The sequence below is a fragment of the Zootoca vivipara genome, chromosome 6 (assembly GCF_963506605.1).
Source record: "Zootoca vivipara chromosome 6, rZooViv1.1, whole genome shotgun sequence".
NCBI classification, from domain to species: Eukaryota; Metazoa; Chordata; class Lepidosauria; order Squamata; family Lacertidae; genus Zootoca; species Zootoca vivipara.
The window spans coordinates 45,036,085-45,062,371 of NC_083281.1; the positions used below are offsets into that span (position 1 = coordinate 45,036,085).

The 26,287-nt window shown below is 46.6% G+C and overlaps 1 protein-coding gene across 4 annotated transcripts; it reads left to right on the forward strand.

Moving 5' to 3' along the window:
• The first annotated feature begins 1,252 nt into the window (after positions 1–1,252).
• Positions 1,253–24,795, forward strand: DRC7 (dynein regulatory complex subunit 7). 4 transcript variants are annotated; one of them, XM_060275896.1, is made up of 19 exons: positions 1,253–1,285; positions 2,653–2,821; positions 3,816–4,000; positions 5,143–5,317; positions 8,209–8,334; positions 9,685–9,879; positions 12,866–13,024; positions 13,653–13,871; positions 14,737–14,865; positions 15,590–15,662; positions 16,900–17,028; positions 17,481–17,609; positions 18,692–18,918; positions 19,324–19,539; positions 22,006–22,116; positions 22,534–22,644; positions 23,268–23,462; positions 23,789–23,928; positions 24,213–24,795. In XM_060275896.1, the coding sequence occupies exons 3-19, from the start codon at positions 3,855–3,857 to the stop codon at positions 24,304–24,306; spliced, it is 2,574 nt and encodes an 857-aa protein (XP_060131879.1). In that variant the 5' UTR covers positions 1,253–1,285; positions 2,653–2,821; positions 3,816–3,854; the 3' UTR covers positions 24,307–24,795. The 4 variants fall into 4 exon arrangements, with proteins under 4 accessions (XP_060131879.1, XP_034975511.1, XP_060131878.1 ...); XM_035119620.2 differs by lacking the exon at positions 2,653–2,821 and having other exon boundaries at positions 1,257–1,285; XM_060275895.1 differs by lacking the exon at positions 1,253–1,285 and having other exon boundaries at positions 2,457–2,821.
• Positions 24,796–26,287: the final 1,492 nt, after the last annotated feature.

The window sequence follows — 26,287 nt, forward strand, 5'->3', positions numbered from 1 at the left end:
AAAAAAAAAATGAAAATCAACCAATATCACTTTTCCCCACGAGTGCATCTCTGTTTTGGGCATGCTGTATTTATTCATTTATTTAAGTTTGCTTGATGGAAAGAAAACCTCAAAGCTGTTTACAGAAATATATATATATAAACATTATATATATACAGTGTATATATAGAGAGAGAAAATGTTTTCTTTCATATTTCTGTAAACAGCTTTGAGGTTTTCTTTCCATATATATATATATATATAGTTTTACAGAACATATTTTTGTAATTCAAACAAAACATCCACCTCATCATTTAGGATTCCCCGAATCCTTTGACTCCCCTCCGCCCTTCCATAGTTACCATTATCAATCTCCCCACCCCCAGCTGCTTCCCTTATTTTCTCTATTTTTTAAAAGAAAAATAATTCATTTTTACCACAGGTTTTCATACATTGCAAGCATTACTCAAATCCTGCCAAAGTTTTTAGTTGTTTACAGTGTTCTCTTATATACATTATCAATTTTTCCTATTCCTTCTTAAAATTCTTCTCTTCCTAATTACTTATTTTCCCAGTCAATTTCGCCATTTCGGCATAGTCCATCATCTTCATCAGCCATTCGTCTCTGGTCAGAACTTTGTCTTCTTTCCATCTCTGGGCCAGTAGTATCCGTGCTGGTGTCGTCGCGTACATTATCAATAAAAGCAGGTATTTAAAATATGGAAAAGTTGACTAAAAACAACAGTAGCTAAAAAGAGATTAAACACATGTTATATTCTGCATGTCTGGATAGGCTGGCCAAAACAAAAAATGTTTGAAGTAGGTGCTGAAAGGGATAAGGTGAAGATGCCTGCCTGATTGATTTTAATTGGCAGTGAGTTCCTAGTGCTGGAATTGTGGGATGAAGCGGTCAGGGGAGGGCGCTTCAATGTAACCAAAAAGCCCCACTACCTGACTTTCCCCAATTGTAACTTAATCTTAAAAATAAAAACGCAGCTAAGGAAACCATCAGAAAAACCACCAGGCCCCCAATAAATTACGAACTGGGACAGCTGCACCAGCTGGGTTTCTGCCTGTTAGATTTTGCATCCTTCGAGAATGGAAAAACATGGTTCCCACCGGAAGCTAAACTGTTTCAATTGTCGCAAATGTGCTCTTTCTTTGCAAACTTGGAGAGAAGACAGCTCAGAGCTCGTTTCTGGACGAGGAAATGGACACAGACGACTACAACTCCCAGAAGCCTCAGCTTCCCAGGAGGTGGTTGCCATGGAGACAGAAATCAACAGACCCAGGAGAACCTGGCGAGGTGAGTGAGTGGGAAGGGCGAGCGGTCTGTGCAGCTGCTGTGTGCGCAGTTTCAGGAAGGGAAGAGAAAGAAAGTGTGTGCACAAAAGCTCATCTACATAAACAGGACGTCTTGGTAGATATTCTATCCCTAGCTTAGCTCCCCAAAGAGGCCGGTATATGTGTGTGCTGTGTGTAGGGGGGGGGGAAAATGTTAGCTTAATTATGTGCGTAATGCGCACTCTAAACCTCCTCTCCTGGGCTTCCCTTCAACGGCTTTTCCCGGTGTCATTTACATTTGCCGGCCTGGGCAAGCACTAAAGCAGTGGAGCAGATCGTTTAATGGCTGTTCAGTGGACAGAACAGATAACTGACTTGAAATGAAACCACTTCCAATCTTAACCACCTGGCCAGCCGTATTTCGTTGGTTCAAGATTGCGTCATTGTTTCTAACTCAGCTGTCCAGAGCCCCTGGGTTTACCCAGGAAAGGTAAATCATCTGAAATAAAAATGAGGTGAAATAAAGTTAAATGGGGCAGGTTTCAAAATGCTGAGTGGTCAGTTGGGATCTAGGTTTGTATGATGGAGAGGAGGTTCAAGCGGGAAGCTGTCATGAAATTAGAAACCATTATGTGACATTGCGGATGAACTGCCTGTGTGTGTGTGTGTGTGTGTGTGTGAGAGAGAGAGAGAGAGAGAGAGAGCACTACATGACTTGGTCAGATGATGGTTGTGTATGCATGAAGCATTTTCCTTTGCCTGTTACATACTTTTTATATTTTCTGGCAGCATTTAAACTTTTTTTGCTTGTTTAAATTCACACTAATTCCTATTAAATTGTCCAACTTTTATATAATCAATGTTCATCAAGCAAATATCTTGCTGTTGGTTAACTTCTATTTTGTCAGGACCATGTTGATCAAGTAAATAAATTCTGCAGCCATTTTAAAATAATACATTGCCAGTTCTTTGGCTCAGTTCTGAGCAATACTAGATGTCCCGCACCCACCCACACAAAGCATTTCAGGGGGCAATCCAGACAGCCTTCCGTCTTAGTAGGCCTTGGTTGAAGGAAGGAACACTGACATGTCCTTGCATTTATCTGTATGCATAGTTCTCATTCTTTTCCCCAAAACAAGTGGAAATAAAGGGGATTTTCAAGGTCCTATTGTCATTTGGTTATCTCTCCTGAGCACAAAACAAAATCAGAGACCAATTTGCCTTGCCACCCTTTCTCTTCTTTCTCTTCTGCTCATTACCCATTTTGTTTATATTATTGGAATTGCCTCTCTAATAAGAATATATTTTTTTGAAGAATGGTGACAGGCAGAGGGATCAGCATTCACATAGTTCCAGGGCTGAAAAAGTGTCTTTTCAACTCTAATTTAGGGCTGAGGAATTTCCATTTCACAATCTATCCAGGGATGTTTGGGGAAGGATGTGGGGAACATCCCGCTTCTCCCTGATTGTAGGCCATGCATGATGGAGCCCCTCTGATCCTGGCCAGCTCATCACTGCAATTCATGATGGTTTGAAACAATTAAATGGACAATTAAAGGTAAAGCAGAAACTCCATTGACCTCTGCTGACAACCTTCTGATGTTACACTGTAAGGGTGTATGAAAGCAACCACAGCAGATGTTCATAAACGAATGCGCTCTCTCTGTGTGTATGCATGCTCACACAGTTCACAGTGCAATCATATGAAGTCTACTCAGAAGCAAGTCCCATTAATTTCAATTGGGTTCATTCCTAGGTAAGCAGGTATAGGATTCCAGCAGATGTCACCAACCTTTTGGAGCACATTTGTGAACCAGAGAAACTGTTGTGGACCCCACACACAAAAGCACACCCTGTAATCTCTTCTATTGGCGACATCAGAATGCTTCTTTCCATCCCAGTTTCAGCAGGAGTGTGTGCCAGAGGACCCAAAGAAGGCCTCTGTGGGAGTATGTGTGGCACAGCTCACTGGCAAAGGAACAGGGGTGCGGGGGGAGCACACCGCCCCCAGCGGCATGATCCCGGTGGCGTGCCATTGTGGCTGCCCCCCCTATGCTGGGCACCACACCCCCACAGGCGGTGCGCCATGCCCCTGTGGGCAGCGTGCCATGCCCCCAGGATGTGCGTCAGCTATGCCCCCGCCTGCTCTCCGCCCCCCCCCCCCACCAGAGCTTGAAGCTCTGCCACTGCCACAGCTGCCACATTGATGACCCCTGGTTCAGAACATGCTGAGCTAGATGAACCTATGACATAGCCCTGGGTAAGGACAGCATCCATCATGAAGTTGCTCTTGTCCAGTTGAAATCAGCAAGACTTGTCTAAGGCCTGTGGATTTCATTGCAGTGCTAACCCCATTGATCCTCAATTCAATAGGATTGACTTCTGACTAGACATGGTTAGCCTTGTACTCTAAAGCAGCGCTAACAACCTCTCGATGCAGCATGTTGCCCTGCAGAGACCTTTTGTATGAAGTGGCAGATAAATATAAATAATATTGATAATAATGTCAGAGGTAAATTATTTTTAAACACTTCCCTTCATTACTGCCCTAGGTCTTCTAAACGCCGACGCGTGCGGTCTCTAGGAGCAGGATGGAGAGCAGTCAGGAGAGCTACATCTCATCAGGAGAGGAGGAGGAGGAGGAGGAAGAGCTCTCCTCCTTCCTGCTCAGCGATGAACTGCAAGATCTAGAGAAGCAGCTGTCCCACATCCAAGTCCATGTTCCTGAAGTTGTATTGTAAGGCGGGTCTTAATGTCCACCTCTGTGTGTGAACATGGAAACACCAGCTTCATCCACACCTTCCTGGCTTAGACTTTGCTACAGAAACCCCAGCCCAGATCAAAAGATTTTGCATGCTTCTAAAACAGATGGGGAGCCTGTGGTCCTCCAGATGCTGATGGACTCCAACATCCATCATACCCATGCATTTGGCTGGGGCTGATGGGAGTTGTAGTCCAGCAACATCTGGAGGGCACCAGGTTGGGTCTGACTGGAATATGTAGACAGTAACTGAGCTAGATGGTTCAATGGTCTGGCACAGTGTAATTCAGCTTCCTATGTTCTTAAAGCAGGAAAGGGGAACCTCTCACTATCTGACCCTTAGGACTAACCCCAGGCCACACACCCTCTCCACCCACACCTCTCACCAGCCTTCTTTCACATCCTCCTTGAGTGATTTTGCCTGGCTGGGACGTGTCCTTGTGGGTGAACGACTAAGGGACTTGGGAACAGTTGAGGGAACTGACTGTATTTAGCCTGGAGGAGAGAAGACAAAGAGGTGACATGACAGCCACCTTCAATTATCTGAAGGGCTGCCACATGGAAGATGGAGCAAGCTTGTCTTCTCCTGCTCCAGAGGCAGGGGCCTGAGCTCATGGATTCAAATGGCGAGAAAAAGGAGATTCCAACAAACGTTAGGAAGCATTTTCTGAGGGTAAGAGTTCAACAGCAGAATGGACTCTCTTCGAAGGTAACGGACTCTCCTTCACTGGAGGTCGAATGGCCATCTGTCAGGGATTTTTTAGCTGTGCTTCTTGCATATCGGGGTTGGACTAGATGGCCCTTGGGGTTCCTTCCAACTCTGCAGTTCTATGAGCACTGATGATGCCTCTTGCTTGTCTGATGAAAGGATGGAGAGGGGTGTGCCAGTGTGTGTGAAACTAGAATACTGCAGAAAGGAAAAATGTGCACTCTTGCCATTGGCCTGTGCCCACCCACCCCCCCAAAGTTGCCTGGGAGGGAATGTGGCCCATGCACTGAAAAATGTTCTGTGCCTCTGTCCTAAAAGAAGGAGCTTGCTTGTATTGAATGCTGCAAGGGTGCAGCTAACCCATTGCTCTACAAATGGTCTATTTATCCACTTGTTCTTCTGTGTACAGTGAATTTGACTGGAGTTCCGTTGACACCAGCAACCTACCCGAGTCCTACAAGACAAACTCTCCCAAGGAGCAAATGCTGTTGCAGGTGGCTGACAATTTTCACCGACAGTATGCGCATCTCTGCCCAGACCGCGAGCCTCTCTTCCTCCACCCTATAAACGAATGCCGTGTGGAAGTAAGTGGAAGGGCTGGGATTGGTCCAAGAGCTTTACTCAGCTTACAACTGCAATCACATGGGCAGAGTTTTGCATGAGGTAAGGCTCACCATGCCTTAGCTAGCAAGCTCTTTTCAGAACCAGGCTCAGACTCTACAATATATGGAGAGAAAATAAAGGAGCCCCTCTGAGCATGTGCAGTGTCCTTCACTTACCACATACTTCACTGGGTGGCCTTCCAGACCTGGGATAAGGTTACTTTGCATTGTTTCTGCCTACATCCTCCCTGTGTAGAAAATAATATTCTGTTTAGACATTTTGAGTTCTCGCAAGGAGTCCTGGGAATTGCAGTGTAGTGAGTTTCCCAAGCACCTGCCTTCACCAATTACAGTACTCCAGGAAGAATGACTCATAAGCCAATTTACTACTGTAAAGGAGATATGCACATATTTGTGCTACACCTAGTGCTGGTGCCAGGCAAATTTGCACCCTAGGCAAGGCTAACTACTTGCACACAGACTCAAAGGTTGCTCACTTCAATTTTCAGAAACGTATGTATTGTATAAAAAATGAAAAGGACATAACTTGAAACTGCTAAATTTATTTTAAACTGCAAGAATAAATAAAACAACAATCTTTGATTGTCTTTCTCAAATACAAAAGAAAATGTAGCGCGCAAATCATTTTGAATAATCCTGTGGATTGTGGTGTTAAAACTGAAGTCTCTTAAAACTTTCAATCACAGGAACATCAAAATCTCACTTTACGTGCCTTTTCCTATGCAAATTTTGTCACCAATTCCTTCAGGTCGAGTGCTGATACTTGGGCATGTTCATTTGATATACAGGCGACTCCCCACTTATGTGGGGGCTATATTTCGAGCCCCCCCCCATAAGCGAAATTGTATAAAGTGGAGAGCACCCTCTATACACCCTTTAAACGCCCTCGCTGCCCCTCTCTCTCCAATCCATACCAAAAATACTGTGTCCAAAAATATCCACAACTAGAATTGTAGCCCTGGAGCTGGCAAAAGGACGTACAGGAAAGCTGCTGCTGCTGCTGCTGCTGCTCTGCTCCCCCACACACCAGCTGTTAGGCAGGGAGGCTGGGCAGCATAAACAAAGCCCCACTGCATCTCCAGTCTCTTTGGGGCGTCCTCTGCCTGCAGGGACATCCTCTTCAGGCTCCGGGCCCGGGGAGGGTCTCCTTGCAAGCCACAAGGACTCTCCAGATCTCTCCTACTATTTCCAGGTTTGAAGTACTTCATTGTTTTCCGGCGCTGTGCATATATGCAGTTGCGTGCGAGTCGATTGCACGTAAGTTGGGAACATCGGTAGCTGCTAAGCCAACTAGTCTCTTTTGCAGCCTTGTTGAGCGTATGTAAGTTTTCCATAAATTTCAGCTTTGAGAAATTGTGTTCACCACTCGTCACTGAAGGATGACAAGTGAGAAGGATCCTTACAGAAACAGATAATAAAGGCACATTATCCAGGAGTTTTTGTACTTGTAGCGGCATAGACTTTGGAAGTTTTTGAGCTACTGCTATAAGTTCACACCATCAATATGTTTTGTTTCTGCTGTGTATCAGTGATTTTTCCAATTTCTTGCAGGCCTTTAGTACATCTTCAGCAGATGTTTTGTTGATAGTGTATATATCATACAGGAAGTCAAATAGGGAATTGTGTTGTTGTAGCAGTTGGAATCTCTCTTCAACAGATTGTATAGCAATCTGATCTAAGACAGCATAGTAGAAACCTACTTCAGATTTCTACTTTGAATTTCAGCCATAGCTCACTAGAATAATGAATACATTTTCTAAATTAAATTAAGACGTGATAGTAAGATTTAAAATTAAATGAATTTTCACTTTTTATGTGTGTGTGTGTGTGAGAGAGAGAGAATAAAGCTCTGTGCAATACATAATTCAGTGCAACAGTTGCACTAGCAGAAACTGGTTGTGCATAATCTGCATATCATTTGCACAAATGGAGCAAATCCCAAACAGCAGTTGGTGAGTATATGCTTGCTTTGCCAGATGGCCATTCGGAAATTATTGATCCAAATGGGGAATTCCTCAAAAGAACCCCCCTTTTTTGCTTTTAATTGATTGATTGATTTATGTATTTATTATTTAAATGGCTTAATTGTTTTGCAGAGTGGGTTGTTTGTCATACCAACCACAAATGAAGATAATTTATTTTACTGAAATCAACATGCTTAGAACTAGAATATAGAAACCTTTTTTTAAAAGTGAAAGCTGTGATTTTCACATGTGCAAAAGCAGCCACACAGCTGTGCTTCCAGGCCATAAGTAGCCCTCTGGGGGGAGGGGGCTTGGAATAGAATAGAATAGAATAGAATAGAATAGAATAGAATAGAAATTTATTCGCCAAGTACTTACATACTTGGAATTTGCTTTGGTTAATTTTACAAAGTAAACATACTTTATACAAAATATCTGTTAAATATCTGTGTGAGGATCGGAGTGTGCAGAACACTATTTCAAGCAAAGAGGAGCCACTCCGACTGCACCTGGAGCTTTTGCCTTCTGTCCCTGTAGTGACTTCAGAACAGGTTGAGGTGGTTGTTGGTGCCTCTGGCGCCAATTGAATTGCTCTAGTAGTTGATAATGCTTGACTTTGCTATAAAACTGATTCAGGTCGTTTGCCAATTTTGACTCTCCGGGGCAGAAGAAGATGTTCTCTTAAATTCAGTAAAAGAAGATGTTCTCTTATATTCAGAAATGTTCTGTAAATTCTTCCAAAGAGTAGCCGAGACATGTTCGAGAACTGAGTCCGAATCATAGGTTTGTTTTGAACGTATTGCTCTCTGCTGAAGCCCAGGCTCCTTCCTTGTGATCAACTTTTCTCCTTCACTGATACATCCACAAACCGGTGCTATTTTCTTGCAGAAATTTGTGAGCACCACTGTGCGCCCAACTCTGCTTCCTTACTCAGAGTTGTACAACTGGGATGGCAGTGCCCGCTTTGTGGCAGACTATCTCACCATGGAGCCCCTTCCGTCTCCTATCGCGCCGGTAAGAAACAGGGCCTTTTTGCATTATTTTCTTTGCTCAGGTTCTTTCAGGCCATGTTAGCCAACAGCACAGGGAGGTGGGGGTTCACCTGGGGCATTTCTCAAGGTCAGAGCAATGCAAAGAACCATTCCGGGTGCTGGTTTTGACTTGGGATCAAGTGAGACAGGATGCTCAGTATGTCATTAACAACCATACCTGCTTCTTCAGGGAAATTAATAGCAGGTATGGTGTGGGTGGGTGATTTTCACCAAGACTGCAAAAAGAAGGAATGTTTAATCCTTTCCTCCAATGCCACAATCACCTGCCAGCTTATATTAGCCCCAGAAAGCAGGAGGAATGGGGGAATCTGTCAGTTTCTCTCTGCTTCTCATTTCTTCGTCTTAAATGCAGTTCTCCACATTTCTCCAGCAATTTGCATTTTTGAAAACATTCTCGTGAAAATTCACCAGCATTTTAGCGTGAATTTATCCCAATGAACACATTTCATATGCAGTTTTGCCTCATATGCTCACTTTTGCAAAGCAACATCCCCTGATAGAATATTATTTCTGTATGTTATTTTCATGAATCAATGCATTGTTATACGTACTTTCTCCCTCATATATGCATTTTTGGTAGTCATTGTAGGATTGGCAAGCTGCATTCAAAAATTTGAAGAAGAGGGTTTCAAAGGATACCATTGTTTCGGTTCTCACTTTGTTTCAGAAAGTGTGAATTTGACAAATTTGGCTTTAAATGTGAACCAAAAGACACACCTCCATTCCTGTTCAGTATAAGGCAGCTTACAACAACAACAACAATTTGTTGCTTGTAACCTGCCCATCAGGGGACGCAGGTGGCACTGTGGGTTAAACCACTGAGCCTAGGGCTTGCCAATCAGAAGGTCGGCGGTTCGAATCCCCGCGACGGGGTGAGCTCCCATTGCTCAGTCCCTGATCCTGCCAACCTAGCAGTTCGAAAGCACGTCAAAGTGCAAGTAGATAAATAGGTACCGCTCCAAGCAGGAAGGTAAACGGCGTTTTCATGTGCTGCTCTGGTTCGCCAGAAGCGACTTTGTCTTGCTGGCCACATGACCTGGAAGCTGTACGCCAGCTCCCTCGGCCAATAACGCGAGATGAGCGCCGCAACCCCAGAGTCGGTCATGACTGGAGCTAATGGTCAGGGGTCCTTTTACCCTTTACTTAACCTGCCCATCTGACTGGGATGCCCCTGCTACTCTGGGCAGCTTCCAACAGAATATAAAAGAACACATTATGTATCCTAAGTCCCTAACCCTTTCCATGACTATTTGGGCTGCAAGAATAATGCAGGGGGCTATTTCATTGAAAACATGGTCTTTTGTCTACACAGCCTGGTTATCTGTACTCCCCGACTACGATCCTGCGCTACCAACGGGGGAACTGCTTTGACTTCAGCATCCTGCTGTGCTCTCTGCTTATTGGCGCAGGTTATGATGCCTACTGCGTCAATGGCTATGCCACCCGGGAAATATGCATGATGGATGAGTCCAGGGAGGTGTGCCCACTCTTGAAAAAACCAGAAGAGGTGAGAGCTGCGGGTGTTTTCAGAGCCAAGCAGTGTGTGAGGGGCTTTAATTAGGAGCAGGGGGTGGGAATTGAAGGGCAAAACATCAGTTGACTCCTTGGCCATGGCTCAAGAAAGCTTTGCTAACTCTGTTCTGCTGATACTCTCCCAGGAGATGGCAACAGGAGCCACTAGGAGGCAGCAGAGGCATCATTTGTAATGGATATCAGAAAGATTCTCTCTCTCTCTCTCTTGTATATGTTGATTACTTCTCTATATTTCATTTTTCAAATATATAAATTTTATTTAATCATCCATATGCATCCCTGTATTTCAACTGCATATTCTTAGTATAAAGTATCATACCACATTTATATATTTAAATGTGGTATCATACCACATTTATATGTTTATATAGAAACATTTATATGTTTATATAGAAACATGTAATTTGCACAGGTTACAGGTAGGTAGCCGTGTTGGTCTGGGTCGAAGTAAAATAAAAAAACTCCTTCAGTAGCACCTTAAAGACCAACTAAGTTTTTATTTTGGTATGAGCTTTCGTGTGCATGCACACTTCTTCAGATACTGTGAAATAGAAGTCCCCAGGCACTTATGTAGAGAAGGGGTGGGGATGGGGAGGGGAGGGGGGATCACTCAGAAGGGTGGTGGAAGTGGGTGATTGACTGACTGATAGCTGTTGATGACCGAAAACGACTGCAAATGGTTTTGCATGGAAAAGCAAGGGTTGAGATGGCTGAAGATCGCTTATCATGTATAATGAGATAAGAATCCGATATCTCTGTTCAAACCAGGTCCCTCCATGGTTTTGAGCTTGGTGATAAGTTGTAATTCAGCAACTTCTCTTTCCAGTCTATTTCTGAAATTCTTTTGTAGTAAGACAGCACATGGTCTTTAATATATACCGTGCATAAATACCACGTGCTACTTGCACATTTCATCGGTATGTTTGCTATATATTCTTTGAAATGCCTAAGATCCTATTTGAAAAGATATAAATGCTGAATATTGTGTATGATATAATAAGATGTAAAGACTACATGCATGCATGTTAGGTATTAACTGTGTCATAATTAAGAAAAATAAAAATAAACAATTGAATAGTGTATCAATGTTCATGTAAGAGCACACAAAATCATACTCATCTTATAATAACATAAAGTCTACCCCAATCCCACAAAGTTTAGAGCCATTTTTTTATATTGGTGTCTTGCCAAATGCAAGGTGGTTCTTTTAATGAGATTCAGAAACAATACAAACACAAGTGAGTGAGAAGATTGAAGGTTTTATTCTAAACAGCAAGCAATATATACATTACCAAGCAGGCCAGTGTGGTATAGTGGTTAACAGCGGTAGATTCGTAATCTGGTGAACCCGTTCATGTCTCCGCTCCTCCGCCTGTAGCTGCTGGGTGACCCTGGGCTAGTCACACTTCTTCGAAGTCTCTCAGCCTCACTCACCTCACAGATTGTTTGTTGTGGGGGAGGAAGGGAAAAGAGAATGTTAGCCGCTTTGAGACTCCTTCGGGTAGTGATAAAGCAGGATATCAAATTCAAACTCTTCTTATTTTCAAGCACTTCGATCTGCTACTGGGAAGCCCTCAAGAAGTGGCGAGGTGACCCCCAGGTAGCCTCAGTCCATGCACGAGCTTCTCAAAACTATGCCCCCAAACCATCCGATTTATAGATAGCTAACTTTGTTAGTCTACGTGCCTTGCCTGACCAGCTAGTGCATATTATTAATTAGCTACCCCCCTCTTCCAACACCACACATTCCTCCAAACAATGTGAAACATCAATGAACGTCAGAAGGTACCCTGCATTATCACTTCCAACAAATCAAAGGCTGCTCTCAGCCATCAAATAGCAGAACCACGAGATAGAGAGGGGAAGTAAACAGAGGCAGGAAGAAATGACCATGTCAGATCACTGAATTCCTCGAAATACAAATATCTTCTGGAAAGGGTTGCCCCTACAATCAGTCCAATGACTGGAGCAATTCTGGGAGCTTCTGTGGGCGAGGATACTTCTCCTTGTGGAGTTGAATGGGTTTCATTTCTCCAGGGGGTGGGTTGGCCACCCCATCCCCCAATCTTTTAGTCCCGTAGGTTCCTACATCAGCTGATGAGAAGCAATTTTCATCTTGGGATTCTAAGCATCTGCTTGCTTGCTTCTTCTGCTTCCCTTTTAAACATACCTCTGCCTTTCCTCCAAAGAACTCATGGCAGCATACATGGTCCTTCCTTCCTATTGACCTCCCAGCAGCCCTGCAAGGTAGGTGAGACTGAACCATTCTGGCAGGGTTGCCCAGGTGAGCAAAGATTTGAACGCAGATCTCTCCAGACTAAGTCGAACATTCCCTTTCCAGTACACCACATTGGTTTATACAGCAAGATCTTTGCTCATAGTATGGCAAGTCCCATTCCTATCCACCCCCACCCCTGGCTCAGTCATGAACTGTAATAAGCCCACACTCTTTACACTTCCAGAGGCTGTCAAATAAACACACACAACGTTGCCCAACTGCATACAGGCATCCTCTGCTTAATGGCAGTTCATTTAATCTGAAGGTAGACAGAATGTGAATGTAATATTCTGGCAGATGAAAGGCACTGTAGTGAATGAATGAATGAATGAATGAATGAATGAATGATGTAACAGCTCAGTGGAGGCTGCTGTCCACTGGGACGGGTAGGAGGGAAGGCAGGGAGTCCAACAGTAGGTAGCACCAGAGCCAATGATAGATGGAGACAACTAATTCTGGTCTTGTCCCCATCCTCTTCCCTGCTGAGTTCTATAAGGGCAGGCATAGGCAACCTTGCCTCTCCAAATGTTTTGGAACTACAACTCCCATGATCCCTAGCTAACAGGACCAGTGGTCAGGGATCATGGGAGTTGTAGTTCCAAAACATCTGGAGTAGCACCCTACTTAACTGAAAGGACTTGCCTCCACTGGAACAGCTTCCTTTTTTTATTTATGACTACAGGTCGCAGTGGAGGCTACAAAACAGAAGCCCAAGAAGTACGCCATCAAGCCCCCCCGGGATTTAAGCAGCAAATTTGAGCTGCGCCAGGAAGCCAAGCAGCAGGCAATTGTGCAGGCTGCTCTGGAGAAGAAGCGGAAGGAGGAAGAGGAAAAGAGACTGGTGAGCAAGGCGTGCAGAAATCTGTCTTGCTGCAGGTGGAAGGAGACCCACCCACCCACACCCTGGGAAGAATCCCAGGAGCTGAAACATAGTTTCCCCCAAACGTTTTCATTTGTGCAAAAACCACTACACACACACACACACACACACACACACACACACCTCTTTGTGCATTCATTAGGATTGCCTTTCACTTGATCTTACTCAAAATTGCCTTCAGTGACATAATCCTCATTTAGCAACAGCATAGTTTGTCTGAGCATCTGACCTCAGCCCAGCCAACTAACCATGGTTAGTTTTCTGACAACAAACCATGATGTGAAACCATGGGGTTTGGTTTTTTTGCCAATTTACAAACCATGGCTAAGTTTACCCAACAGCCCAACAGCCTTGTTCAGCTGTGATGATTTGTTTGGCCACCTCAAACATTCATCAGACTGCGATGGCACAAAGCAAGAACAGCTCTAAAACAAACCAGATTTTGGAGAAACAAACAATGGCTTGTTTTTTCATCTCTTGAACAAACCATGATTAAAGTAAGCCATGGCTCAGTGATGTGCACAAAGGGGAAGAACAATTCCTTTTAGTTGTATTATAGTCATTGCTCTTCTTTGTTTCTGTGTGGCAGGAAGCTGAGAAGCCCCCGCCAGACACTCTGTATGGTCTCCGAGTCCATGCCTGGGTTCTGGTTCTTTCAGGCAAGCGTGAAGTGCCGGAGAGTTTCTTTATCGAGCCTTTTACAGGGAAAAGCTACAGTACCACAGATGATCACTTCCTTGGTATTGAGAGTGTCTGGAACCACAAGAATTACTGGGTCAATATGCAGGACTGTTGGAATGCCTGTAGGGTAAGCCAACGAAATGACTGGCTGGGTCTGAGTGTGGAACAATTAATTGCCTTCTGGCTAGAGGGGAAATGTTTCTCTTCACCAGATCTAGCCTGAGTGATACCCTCTAGTTATTGTTAGACTACAACTCCCATCAGGCTCTGTCCACGTGAGTGATGGCCAAGGATGATGGGAGTTGTAGTCCAATAGCATCTGGATTTGTAACGGTTGGCTATGCAAGCTTGGCGTCACTGACAAATGGGAGCTATCAAGCAGTCTAGGAGTGTTAAGAAGTGGGATGGGGAACCCTGCAGGCCCTCCAGATGTTGTTGGACTCCAACTCCCAACAGCCACAGCCAGCAGACCAATGGTTGGAGATGATGGGCTGCGTAGCTCCTGGAGCCCTCCTTGAATCCATCATGTGTCACATGCCTCTCCAACTTAGTCCTGCCTTTGGCACACACTTCCCATTCTAAATCAGGCATGGCCAAATGCAATTCGACATGACACGCAGGTGGCTGCCCTCTCTTTCCACCCTGGCAAAACAGAAGGGGTGTTCACACATTACATTCAATGATTGTACAGTCCATTGAGCTGCACCCCCCTGCAGTGATTCGTTCAACAAGTCTTCAGTCTGTGTAACTGTGAGCAAGATAGCGGAGCTGCCCAAATCAGAATGCGTCCATGCATAGAGACAGCTTCTTATACCTGCCTTTGGTGCAATGTGTGAAGGAGCCTCCAGGGAAGGAAAAGGAAAGAGGTGGAAAAGAGCAAATGGAGGACGGGGTGGGGGCACAGCGGCAGGGTCTCCAAATGATCTGGACTCAGAGCATCCCTTGCAAAGTTCCTGAGGTCTGATTCCTTTGGCAACTGGTTGTTTTTCCAGGATCTCCAGTTTGACCTCGGGGACCCCGTGCGGTGGGAATTCATGTTGCTCGGCACCGACAAGCCCCTCCTGTCACTGCCAGAAATGGAGGAGGAAGAGGACCTTGTGGAGGACGAGGTGGATGACATGGTGAGTCATCCCGCTTTCTTCCTTGCTTGCCCCTCAGTGCCAGATGATTCTGTGCCGTGCACTAGCTCTTCCTGAGGATGGGCTCATGCCTTCCAGCAACCTTCCCCAACCTGGTGCCCTCCATATGTTTTGGACTACAAAGACCATCAACTCCAGTTAGCAGGACTGTGCTGACTGGGGCTAATGGGAGCTGTAGTCTATTGACATGATGTCACCTATTTACATAGGATCAGAAGTCACTTGAGCAGCAAAAGATCCTAAGAATGCCCTCAACCCCCCAATTCCTCCTCCTACCTCAGAGCAGACTTGGTGAGTTCGTGTCCCCATGACATGGACTCAGCTTATCACTGAACTTTCATCGTCCCAGTTTCCAAGAGCTGACACTCTTGGCCTGACCAGAAGTAAATGGGGTGGCGGGTTGGACTGTGGTTGATCCCAGGAAATGTTCTTGCCTTCCTTGTTGGACCAGACAGCAGCTGGGTGGCAAAGGGGAAAGAAGAGAACCTGAAAGAGTGTTTGGCGTTCAGCAGCAGAGGATCAAATAGAGCAATGCAGGAGATCAGGAAGAGGCTGGCTGACTCAGTGGCAAGTCAGGACAGTGATTCCTTGCCATATCAGATATGGAAAGTAGATGGGGCTTGCCCAGGTGAATATGGGGGTAGGTGTTTTGGGCAGAGCAGGATTCAGCCTCCTAACGGCTCCTTCTCCTGGGTCTTCTTGATAGATGAAAGAAGAGGAAGCAAAGGGCTTTGACATGCCTGCATCCTGGGTGGAGCAGATCCAGATATCTCCAAGAGGTATTCTTCTCCCCACCATCAGCGCCTTGACTGTGTTGTGAGTGGCCAGAGTTAGATCACTGGTGCAGCTCCTCGGGGCTTCAGGGATTGCTTCTGGAGAATTTAAGAGCGAGGCCATTCAAAATGGAGACTGTCTTGTCCTCTTCCTCCTCCCTATTCTTCCTGGGGCTAAGAGAGCTTGGGAGAAGACAAAGGTCAATGTCAATAAAGATCTTCCTTGGATGTTTTTAAACAGAGGTTGGGTGGCCACCTGTCAGGGGTTTTTTTTAGTTGTGATTCCTTCATTGCAAGGGGTTAGACGGATCTTGGGGTTCCTTCCAGCTCTATGATTCTGTAGGCCGTGCTGGTCTCAGTGACCAGTTGGGAGGTCATGGGATGGGGAAGGAAAGGAGCAGGAGGATCATTTGGGGATCATGAAGCAACGAAGGATGAAAGGACTATAGAAGGCTAATACCAGGCAGAGTACAACAGCCACTTCAGGCAGCAGGTGAAGGGGCCGAGGAGCAGCAGCAAAACATTGGAGGATGGAGCTGGGTATATCCATGACCTGACACCCCTACCCCCTCAAAGACAGCTGCTTCCACTGTAGTCAGGTGCAGCTGCCTGTCCCTTATGGCTTCTGTACATGGAATGGGAGGGCCGCCATCTTTGCCTCAGGCAGCGGAATGTCTTGGGCTGGCCCTGTGAGGGGGCTGAGAGGAGCCACAGCAATGTCCAGGCTGGTCTCTGGTGAGCAAATGAAGAAGTGAAATCCAAGGAAGTTGATCAGCTGACTGTTGAGGCCTGCGTAGCACCTTGCATGGAACATTAGAATGATTGAATTGCAGAGTTGGAAGGGACCCCAGGGGGCCCTGTAATGCAGGCAGAGCTAAAAGACTTCAGAACTTTAACACCAGCTCTTGGACCACCTAATGTAGCACTACAGATAGTGTATTCCAGTGAGAAGTTTAAATGGGGATTTGTTTATTTATTTAGAGCATTTGTGCCTCACTTTTCAGCCCAAAAGGACTCCCAGAGTGGTTTACAGGCCGTCAGTTAAAACTAGACAGTCCCTGCCACTTCAGGCTTACAATCTAAATGACATCCAAGGAGAAAGTGAGGGAAGGGGGCGGGGACAAGCTCAGGTGCCAGTTCTTAAATACTGGTTCTTATAATGACTGGTTTGCAGAGCATTTTGTACCATTAAAATGCATGCTCCACGGCCAATGGTCATCTTTGTTCGTCTTCTTGCTCCTAGAATTCGAGACACGTTGTCCCCAAGGCAAGAAGGTGATTCAGTACAAGAACGCCAAGCTGGAGAAATGGGCGCCGTATCTGAATACCAACGGGCTGGTCACCCGCCTCACCCTCTTTGAAGATCCAGACCGTGAGCCAGCTCTCTGGGGTTCTGGACAGGGGTCTCTCCCAAGCCCCCCTAGAGACGCTGTCAGCGATTGCACCTGCTGGGTGACATCTGCGTGCAAAGCAGATGCTCTACCCACTGAGCCACCATGTCGGCATTGCCGAAAGTTGCCCCAGTTTATGGGGCTGATAGGAGTTGCAGCCCAACACCACCTGGAGGGCATCATGCTGGGGGAAGCTGGTTTTCACAGCATAATCATTTACACCAATCTTTCATTGGGTTCTCATTTACTGTAGTCAAGGTCTGATTGCTCCCAACACCCTTCTAGCGAAGTCCACAAATGATGGAGGGGTTCATTTATTATTTCCCACTTATATCCCACCTTTCTCAAGCAGCAAAACCTCCAGGGCCATCTCCGTGTGTCTAGCTTGTCTGTAAGCTGCCGTTGCCATGGATTGTTCTCTTCTCCTCCTAAGGCACCAAAGTGCTGGAAGTGAAGGAATGGTATAAGAACCGGGAAGACGTGTTGGAGACAAGAGATTTGAATAAGAAAACGGAAGTGACGAATGAGTTCTTCATGCCTGGGCATGTGCAAGGCCTCAAAGGTGTGTGTTTTTACATTGTAGTTTAATAATAATAATAGTAATAATAGTAATAATAATTATAATAAAAATAATAAAATAATAATAAAAATAAATAATATATTATTTATACCCCGCCCGTCTGGTCCCCCCCCCCCGCCACTCTGGGTGGCTTCCAACACACATTAAAATACATTAAAATATATTAAATATATATTAAATATATTCCAACACACATTAAAATACATTAAAATATCACAGACTTCCCTAAACAGGGCTGCCTTTTGGTATTTTCTAAATGTCAGGTAGTTGTTTATCTCTCTGACCTCTGATAGGAAGGCGTTCCCTGTAGCTTTGCTTCTCGCAGTGAGGGAACAACCAGAAGGCCCTTGGCACTGGACCTCAGTGTCCGGGCTGAACGATGTGGGTGGAGATGCTCCTTCAGGAATACAGGACCGAGGCCATTTAGGGCTTTAGGGTGTTGCACAGGGTGGGCGCCACTACCAAGAAGGGCCTCCATCCCCAGATGTGTTTTGCTGGTTCCTTCTCTCTGCTATCCTTTAAGCTGTAGAAGAAAATCATCCCATCCTTTAATCAGATCATCTTTTGCTTCTCAATTGGGCTCTTAATTGCAGGTTTTATTATGCATAGAATCATAGAATTGTGGAGTTGGTAGGGAACCCAAGGACCATCTTGTCCAACTGCCAACAATGGAGGAATCACAGCCCAAGAATCCCTGACAGATGGCCATCTGACCTCTGTTTAGAATTCTCCAATGAAGGAGGAGTCCACCACTTTTTAAGGGAGCCTGTTCCACTGTGGAATGGCTAATATTGTCAGAAAATTCTTCCTAATGTTTGATTGGGATCTCCTTTCTTTTAACTTAAGTTCATTGGTTTGGGACCTCTCCTCTGGAGCTGGAGCAGGAGAAGACAAGCTTGCTCCATCTTCCATCTGACAGTCCTATGAATGTGGCCATCATATCACCTCTCACCTTACCATCTTGCATTTTACAGGATATAAATATAACACATCAATTAAATAAAAACAACACACCTTCTTTACCTGGCAATTCATCCTATTGGGCTTCTGTTTTGGGTTCCTAGCGCACATGTACTTGACGATGGACCCCGAGACAGATCGCACCATGGAGTTTTATAGCGAGACGCGGGTGGACGGCCTTCAGAAACGGGTTGAAACTCCCAATGACATGGAGGAGTATTTTGAAGGACGGTCGGATTTCCTGTACTACCGGCACGCTGAGTTTGGCAAAAGAATAAAGAAAGCAGGCAACGCTGCGGCCATCACTGAAAGCAATGCCCGACCTATACTGGTAAGTGGAGCACAGAGGCTCCGAGTACAGCTGGGGTAGCACAGTCCCCCCCGAGAAACAGAGCTGCAGATCGGGAAACCCTTGATTGGCTCTGGTGCCACCTACTGTTGGCCTCCTTGCCTTCTTCCCTAACAGTTCCAGTGGGCACCAGCCACCACTACACACAGGTTGGCCCTCCCAGCTCTTTGCCGTTGCTCCCAGCATCCACGGACTCACTCTGTCTAATGCTAGAGCCAGCTCAGTGTGTGGCATAACATCGCCTAGCTGCTGCTGTGCCAAAAACTTGCATCTCCTCCTCTCCCTCGCTCTCCCTCCCTCCCTCCACCCACTCCCTCCTGTTAACTTGGTGGCTAGGAGTTTGATCCCGGCTGACACCCCCTTTTGCTCTCCACATGCTCTTCCCAGAAAATCACTGAGCGGTTCTACAGGAACCCACAAAAACCAGCTGACGAAGATGTGGCAGAGCGCATCTTTTCGATAGTGGAGGAGAAGATCTTCTTGACCTACCACTGCAAGGAGAACTACATCACCCCCTCGAAGAGGGACTTCAATAAGCGGGCAGATGTGGACAGCATGGGGAATAAGATCATCATGACCCATGACATGTGCATCAGCTACCTGGTAAAAAAAAATAGATGGGAAGATCTACATGTTGCAGAGAGCAACAGGAGTAGCAGCTGAGATGGGGCAGAGAACTTAATGAGTCGTGGGCTGGCCAAGGGTTGAACTTCAGTGTGTGCATTTGGGGACATACGTTTTAACAGATTTCTTTTTAAAAAAAATATGGCAGCTACTTAGCCGGGTAAGAGCCATGTGGACTACCACTCACCATACCTAACAGCAGGGCTGGCCTTGGTCCTCACATACTTCTTCCTCCCCTTCCCTTAATGCACTGTGATTCCCTCCCTCTTTCGTCATACGAGGCAATCCATGGTTTGGAACAAAAAGCTAGGCTAATAATGAATAATGTATTAACAGATAGCTTTGAAATTACAAAAGGAACAAGACAGGGGTGTCCGTTGTCACCACTGTTATTTATAACAGTCCTTGAAGTCCTGACGAGAAATATAAAAGCGACTGAAGATATAAAAGGAATTAGAGTTGGATCCAAATAATATAAATTGAAATCCTTTGCTGACGATTTAGTAATAATGGTAGAAGAACCGCTATCCAGTGTACCTAAAGCACTGGACAGGATTGAGGAATTTGGGCAAGTAGCCGGTTTTAGACTTAAGAAAACAAAAATGAAAACAGTTAAAAATCTAAATGTACATTTGACAGAGGAATTGCAACAAAATATGGGAATAATGGTAGTTAAAAAGACAAAATATTTGGGTGTATGGTTAATTGCAAAGAATATAAATTTGTTCAAAAATAATTACACACCTGTTTGGAAAGGGGTTAAGAGAGATTTAGAAGTGTGGGGAAGGGTGAAACTATCTTTTTGGGGAAGAATATCTGCTGTTAAGATGAATGTGCTACCAAAAAGTTATTTTTATTCCAAACAATCCCCGTGATCAGCGGGGTAGGGCACTTCAAAGAATGGCAAAAATGATTACTTTGATTTCTTACCCCTTGTTCACCAGAAGACCCCAGGGCAGGTTTCAACCATTTAAAATGCAATACTAACAACAGTTCAAAACAAGTGGTCGCCCTGAGCCATAGCTGCCAAGTTTTCCCTTTTCTCATGAGGAAGCCTATTCAGCATAATAGAATTTCCCTGAAAATAAGGGATAACTTGGCAGCTATGCCCTGAGCGCCAGGATTGGAAATCATGGTTGGGTCGTGGTTTGCAACTGATAGTTTGTCAGCTTGTTTGTCAGCATCTCAGGTTTCTCTCAAAACAGGAAGCAGAGGAAGAGAGAAGAAATCAGTGTGTGAGGGGAGGTGTGAGCTTGAGGCTCTTGGCCAGGGCCGTCTTAAACGCCCCTGCCGCTGTGGTGCGCCGGATCTCTCCGGCGCCCTCCCGCCCCGTTTCCCAGCGCGGTGGGCGGGTGGGCGCAGCTGCGCGGCGGACCGGCGGATCGGCCGGCCAGCGGGCGGGCGCAGCTCGCGGCGCCTTTCTGGCGGGCCGGCGCCATGGTGCCCTGCGCCACCGGGGGTCTACCTAGAGCCGGGCCTGCTCTTGGCAAGTTTATGCTCTTAGTGCCCAGCTGTGGTTTGGTGGTGTATCTCAGTGGTGTCTCTCAGCTGAGCTCGTGTGCTGTAGCATATTGCCTGTTGAATGGCTGCCGGCTGGGCTATGAAATCCCAGGTGGGTTATGAAGCCCGACAAGAGAGCTTGGGCCAGCGCAGCCACCATTTCTCAGCCCATCCTGCCTTACAGGGTTGTTGTGGGAAGAAAATGAAGGCGACCCTCCGTCCACCACAGCTCCTGCAGCTTCTTGAAGGAAGGGCACTGTAGAAAACTAAGTAGTAATAGGAGCATATTTTAATGCTGCCCCTAGCTGACCTTTTTTGTATGGTTATCGATGACTTAACATTTTAGGTTAACTTTAAGCTAGTTAGCATCTTGTTCTTACAGTGGCGAACCAGATGCCCCAAAGGGAAGCCCGCAAACAGCACCCACTTCTCTTGTGAGACTCACAACTGGTATTCTGAGGCATACTGCCTCCGACAGTGGAGGGAGAACATTGCCTTCATGACTAGTCACCACGAAATTGTCTAATCCTCTTTCAAAACCAGTGAAGCTGCCTTTTTGAGGATCCTGGACATATGTGCGAGTTGATGGGCAATGCCAGAACCATGTGCCTTCAGTGCCCCTAAGAGTGACCCTACTCTGTTTTGAGGCGGGGGCAGGGGGTTACAATTAAGCAGTCTATACATTTTATGAAAGAAATAACTGTGAAATTAGCTGCGATTCCTGCATTGTGGGGGCAGGGGGCCAGATGTTGCACTGGGTCTCTTCCAGCACTATGGTTCTGTGATTCTGTGTGCCATCTACACCTCTGAGAGTGACCCTCCCTTAAACCCAAGATGTCTTATGTGTTTTGGAAGGGCTGGCCATTCCTCCTCCTCCTCCTCCTCCTCCTCCCCCTCCTCCTCCTCCTCCTCCTCCCCCTTCCTCACAGGTTCCTTTGCCTTTAGGCAGGGTCCCCGGAGAAGGAAAATAAACTGTTCCACCTGTATGAAATGATGATGCACCTGATAGAGGACGAGAAAAAAGCCCGGCACCTAGTCTGGGAGTCAGAGATGGAGGTAATGGGAAAGGAGTGGAAGGCGGGTCATAGCTTAATAGTGGCCAAAGACCCCCACCTGAGGCCCTGCAAAGCTTCTGCTAGTTTGAGGAGGCAGAGTTCAGTTTTTAATGCATTGCATTCATTGCTCTGCTCACCACTGGCATATGGCCCTCAAATGATTGCCTAGAAGGAAATGTGGCCCTCAGGATGAAAAAGACTCTCCCTGCCTCTATTCCAAAATATACTGTGTGCCATTAATGATCACATTCGCTAAACACAAAACCACCTGCACTCCTTTTTCAGATGTGGTGGATCTTTTGTTTTTAAAGTTTTCGGAGTCTTTCTAAGCTCCAGCGATCTCTCATGCCCAGAGTGTGCTATACGCACTGGCTGAAGGGGTGTGTTGGTTGTTGCTAACATTTCTATTCCATCAAAGGTCCTGGATATTCTGAGAATTCGAGAGGAAGAAGAAGCAGCCAGCAAGTTGACTGTGTCTATTTATGATACCGAGAGGAACGAGAAGAGCAAGGAACAGCGAGAGGCAATGGTAGGTGATGAGGGTCATCTTTAAAATCAGGAACATTCATTCATTCATTCTTTACATTTATATCCCACCTTCCCTACAAGGAGCTCAAGATGGTGTACAAAATTCTCCCCATTTTATTCTCACAACAACCCTGTGAGGTAGGTTAGGCTGAGAGGCAGTGACTGGCTCAATGAGCTTCATGGCCAATAGAGGATTTGAACTCTGGTCTCCCAGGTCCTGGCCCGGCATTCTTAACCACTGCATTCCCTCTTCCCAGGGAACCCTCCCTCTGATAGTGGTGGGTGGGGCCAGAGACCAAAGTGGGTGGAGCAATGGATGCCATTGTGCTAGGCTCATTCCGGCCATGCAAAAAGTAAAAGGTTTCTGCACACACAAACCCCTGGGTCAGGCCAGTGGGCCATCTACTCCAGCATCCTGTTCTCACAGTGGCCACCCAGATGTCTCCCACCCGGGTTGGAAACCAGCAAGCAGGATTCAAGCACAGGAGCCCTCTCCCCGTCCTGCGGTTTCCAGCAACTGGTGTTCAGAAGCATAGCAGCCTCCAGCTGTGGAGATAGAGCACAGCCATCGTGGCAGCAAGTGTAGTAGCCCCGGGCTCTTTTTTTTTTCCTTCCCTCCTCCAGGAGCGCATGCAGCAAGAGGAGCGCCAGCGGCAAGTGGAGCAGGATCTGGACTACCTGGCGCCTTTCCTGATCCAGATTGGTGGCATCGAAAAGATGACCAAGTGGCTGGCTTTGCGCCTGAAGGAGGACTGCCTCAACGATTTCAAGCACCGTCTCGTTGACAAGGCCAACCTCATCCAAGCGCGTTTCGAGAAGGTGCCTCCTCTTTCCTCCACCCTTTGGCTTTCTAGGTGGGAGGGCCAAAGCGCGATGGGCATTTTCTGCCTCTGGGGCAGAGAAACTCAACTCAGTTCACTTTTAAAGGTGAAGGTACGTAATCCACAATTTCCGAAACGACCGAACCAACACAGCCTGCTCCACTGCTTGTCATGGAAGACACCTCGGCTTTTGGTCCAATTGGATTGACAGCCAGCTCCTTCTCCTCCAGACCTAAGCTGCCCAGTGCCTGACCCTTGCTGAGCCCTTGCTGAGCCCTTCCCTTCTCCACACAGTTCATTCCCTGCCTCTCTCTCCCTGCCCAGGAAACCCAGGAGCTCCAGAAGAAGCAGCAATGGTACCAGCAGAACCAGCTCAACATGACCCTAGAGGATGAGGATGCCTACCTGACCTACTGCTCGGATGCCATGTTCCGCATACGCATCCTGGAGCTCCGCCTCAGCAGGTACAGCAAGCAGATCTTTATGGACGAGTTGTATGAACCTGTCCAATGGTTAAGGTCTGCCTCAGAGTCCCTGCAGGTGTGCTTGCCTGCTAGCACTATGCTGCTGGCAGGCACAAGGGTCGGGGCCTTTTCTGTGGTGGCTCCCAGGCCTGTAGAACTCACTCCCTGAAGTGAGCATGGCTCTGATGCTGCAGGCTTTAAGTCAGGCACAGCATCCCAAAGAGCATAAATGCAATGTAGAGGATATGCCTCTTATTTTCCTCCTCTTCTTCTTCCCTTCTCAGGCACAAAGAGAGAGCTCCTCTAAAATACATAGCGTTGGAAGAGAAACTATGCAAAGACCCTCGCCTGTCTGAGCATCTCAGATTTTATATGTGACTTTGCTCCAAATTTGCACAACCGTAGCTGGGAATGACCCCTTAATACCTCTTGACGGCTTCCTTGATCTGCCAGTGCAAAGTATAATGGCCAAAGATGACTTTTGTTCTATATTGTTTACCATTGCCTTCGTCTTCTTCTTCTTTTCTTCTTCTTCTTCCTCTTCCTCCTCCTCCTCTTCTCTCCCTCTCTCCCTCCCTCCCCAGAAAACACTGGGAGCTTCCAGCCATGCAAACACCCAGTGAACTGTTTTTTCTCTTTGGGTGGAACTACAGCTAGCAATTCTCAGTTTGGAGTGGGCAGCAGCACTCACCTGACCAATCAACCAGTGACAGGTCAGCTTACAGGCCCATGTCTGATGCAAAAGCCCACTAGCTGCAGTCTGGCTCTTCTTGCATCTGTATTCATGTGAAGTGTCTTTAGGGCCCCTTCACGCCTGTTTCATTTGCCAAATGTGCTCCCAGTAAAATGTTTTCCTCTGGCATCTTTTGTTCTGTATCATAGAATTTTAGAGTTGGAAGGGGATGCCGAGGGCCTTCTAGTCCAGCCTCCTGCAATGCAGGAATCTAAAAGACCATACGGTGCCATTGTTTGAAGGTTTCACAACTCTTCGCTGAACCCCTAGCTGAGGGCTCAGGGTGCCAGTCTCAGCTCCACTTTGCAACCCTCAGGACCCATCTATTGCAGTCCAGAAGACCTCATAGTGGTGAGCAGAAACTTCAGAGCAACGGGAATCTCCTCTCTGCCCTCCACATGCCTCCAACGCAGACAGAAGAGATAAGTGAGAAAGTGGTCAGGGCCAAGCTAGATGCAAAGTTAATGGCAAGAAGGCATAATGGGCATATTTGTGTTGTGTCTACAGCAGTTGTAGGAAGCTTGAGCAGCCTTGGGACCAGGGCGGCGGGAGGGCGGGGAGAGAATAGTGGAGAGTGGGGGGGATTTCTTTGGCCGCCTGTCAGTAAAAATAACCTCTCAGAAGCTATTTGCATTTCAAGAGAAGCCTCAGTTACCACCACTGGAGAGGCTTCCCTCCAAATGCAAATAGCAGCCTGCAAGAGGCAATTTTTACTGGCAGGGGGGCAGGGAGTTAAATTTTCCCACCTCACTCTCCACAGCTGCTCTATAACTAACAACAGGCATGCATAGTAATTGCATTCAAGCAATTAAAATCACAGCAACTTCGCCCCTGAGTCTGCCTCTCGGCTGCAAATTATCATGCCCTTCTACTTGTCCATATCATCAAACCAAATTTGAAGGACCTTGGGTTGGTGGCATTATGGGGGCATTGTGGGCAGTGGCGCAGCTTCATGCTCCGGCACCGGGGGGGTGGACAGCAGGCGGGGGCGGGGCTGGCGCACGTCCTGGGGGCAGGGTGCCCAGCATGGGGGGGGGCAGCCGCGATGGCACCCTGCCAGGATCGCGCTGCCAGGGGCGGTGTGCTCCCCCTGTACTCCTCTTCCTCCGCCAGTGATTGCGGTAGATGAAGAATACAGGCAGTTTGCTGAAACCAGACAGAATAAAATCAGTCGGACCTGAGCAGCCAGACAGTGCAAAGGATATGTGGCTCTGTGGCTTGATCAAGCTAGGAGATAGGCACACACAGAAGCTTCTAAGGCTGCGTGTGTAATTCCTCTCATCTTGTTCGAACAGCCAGGGCTGCACCAGGTTCACAGACCTTGAAAGAGAGCACTCAGCTGTGCAAGAGGGCTGCCTACACTTTCCCTGTCTCACCCCCTCCCTCGTTTCCTACCAAGAGGTTGATGGGTGAAGCATCTGTGGCACACAATCTCAGCTACGCCAAATGAACTTGGATAGGTGGGGGTCACGGGGTGCAGATTATCTATATTGGGGGTGGGATTCCAAAGGAGGCAAAAGGGATCTCCTGGACTGGGTGGTGCGATTGGGTGTAATTTCAGACTATGGACTTTGTGGTTTTCTTTTTCTTTTTTGGGGGGTGGGGATCTTAATAGGGTGCTACTTC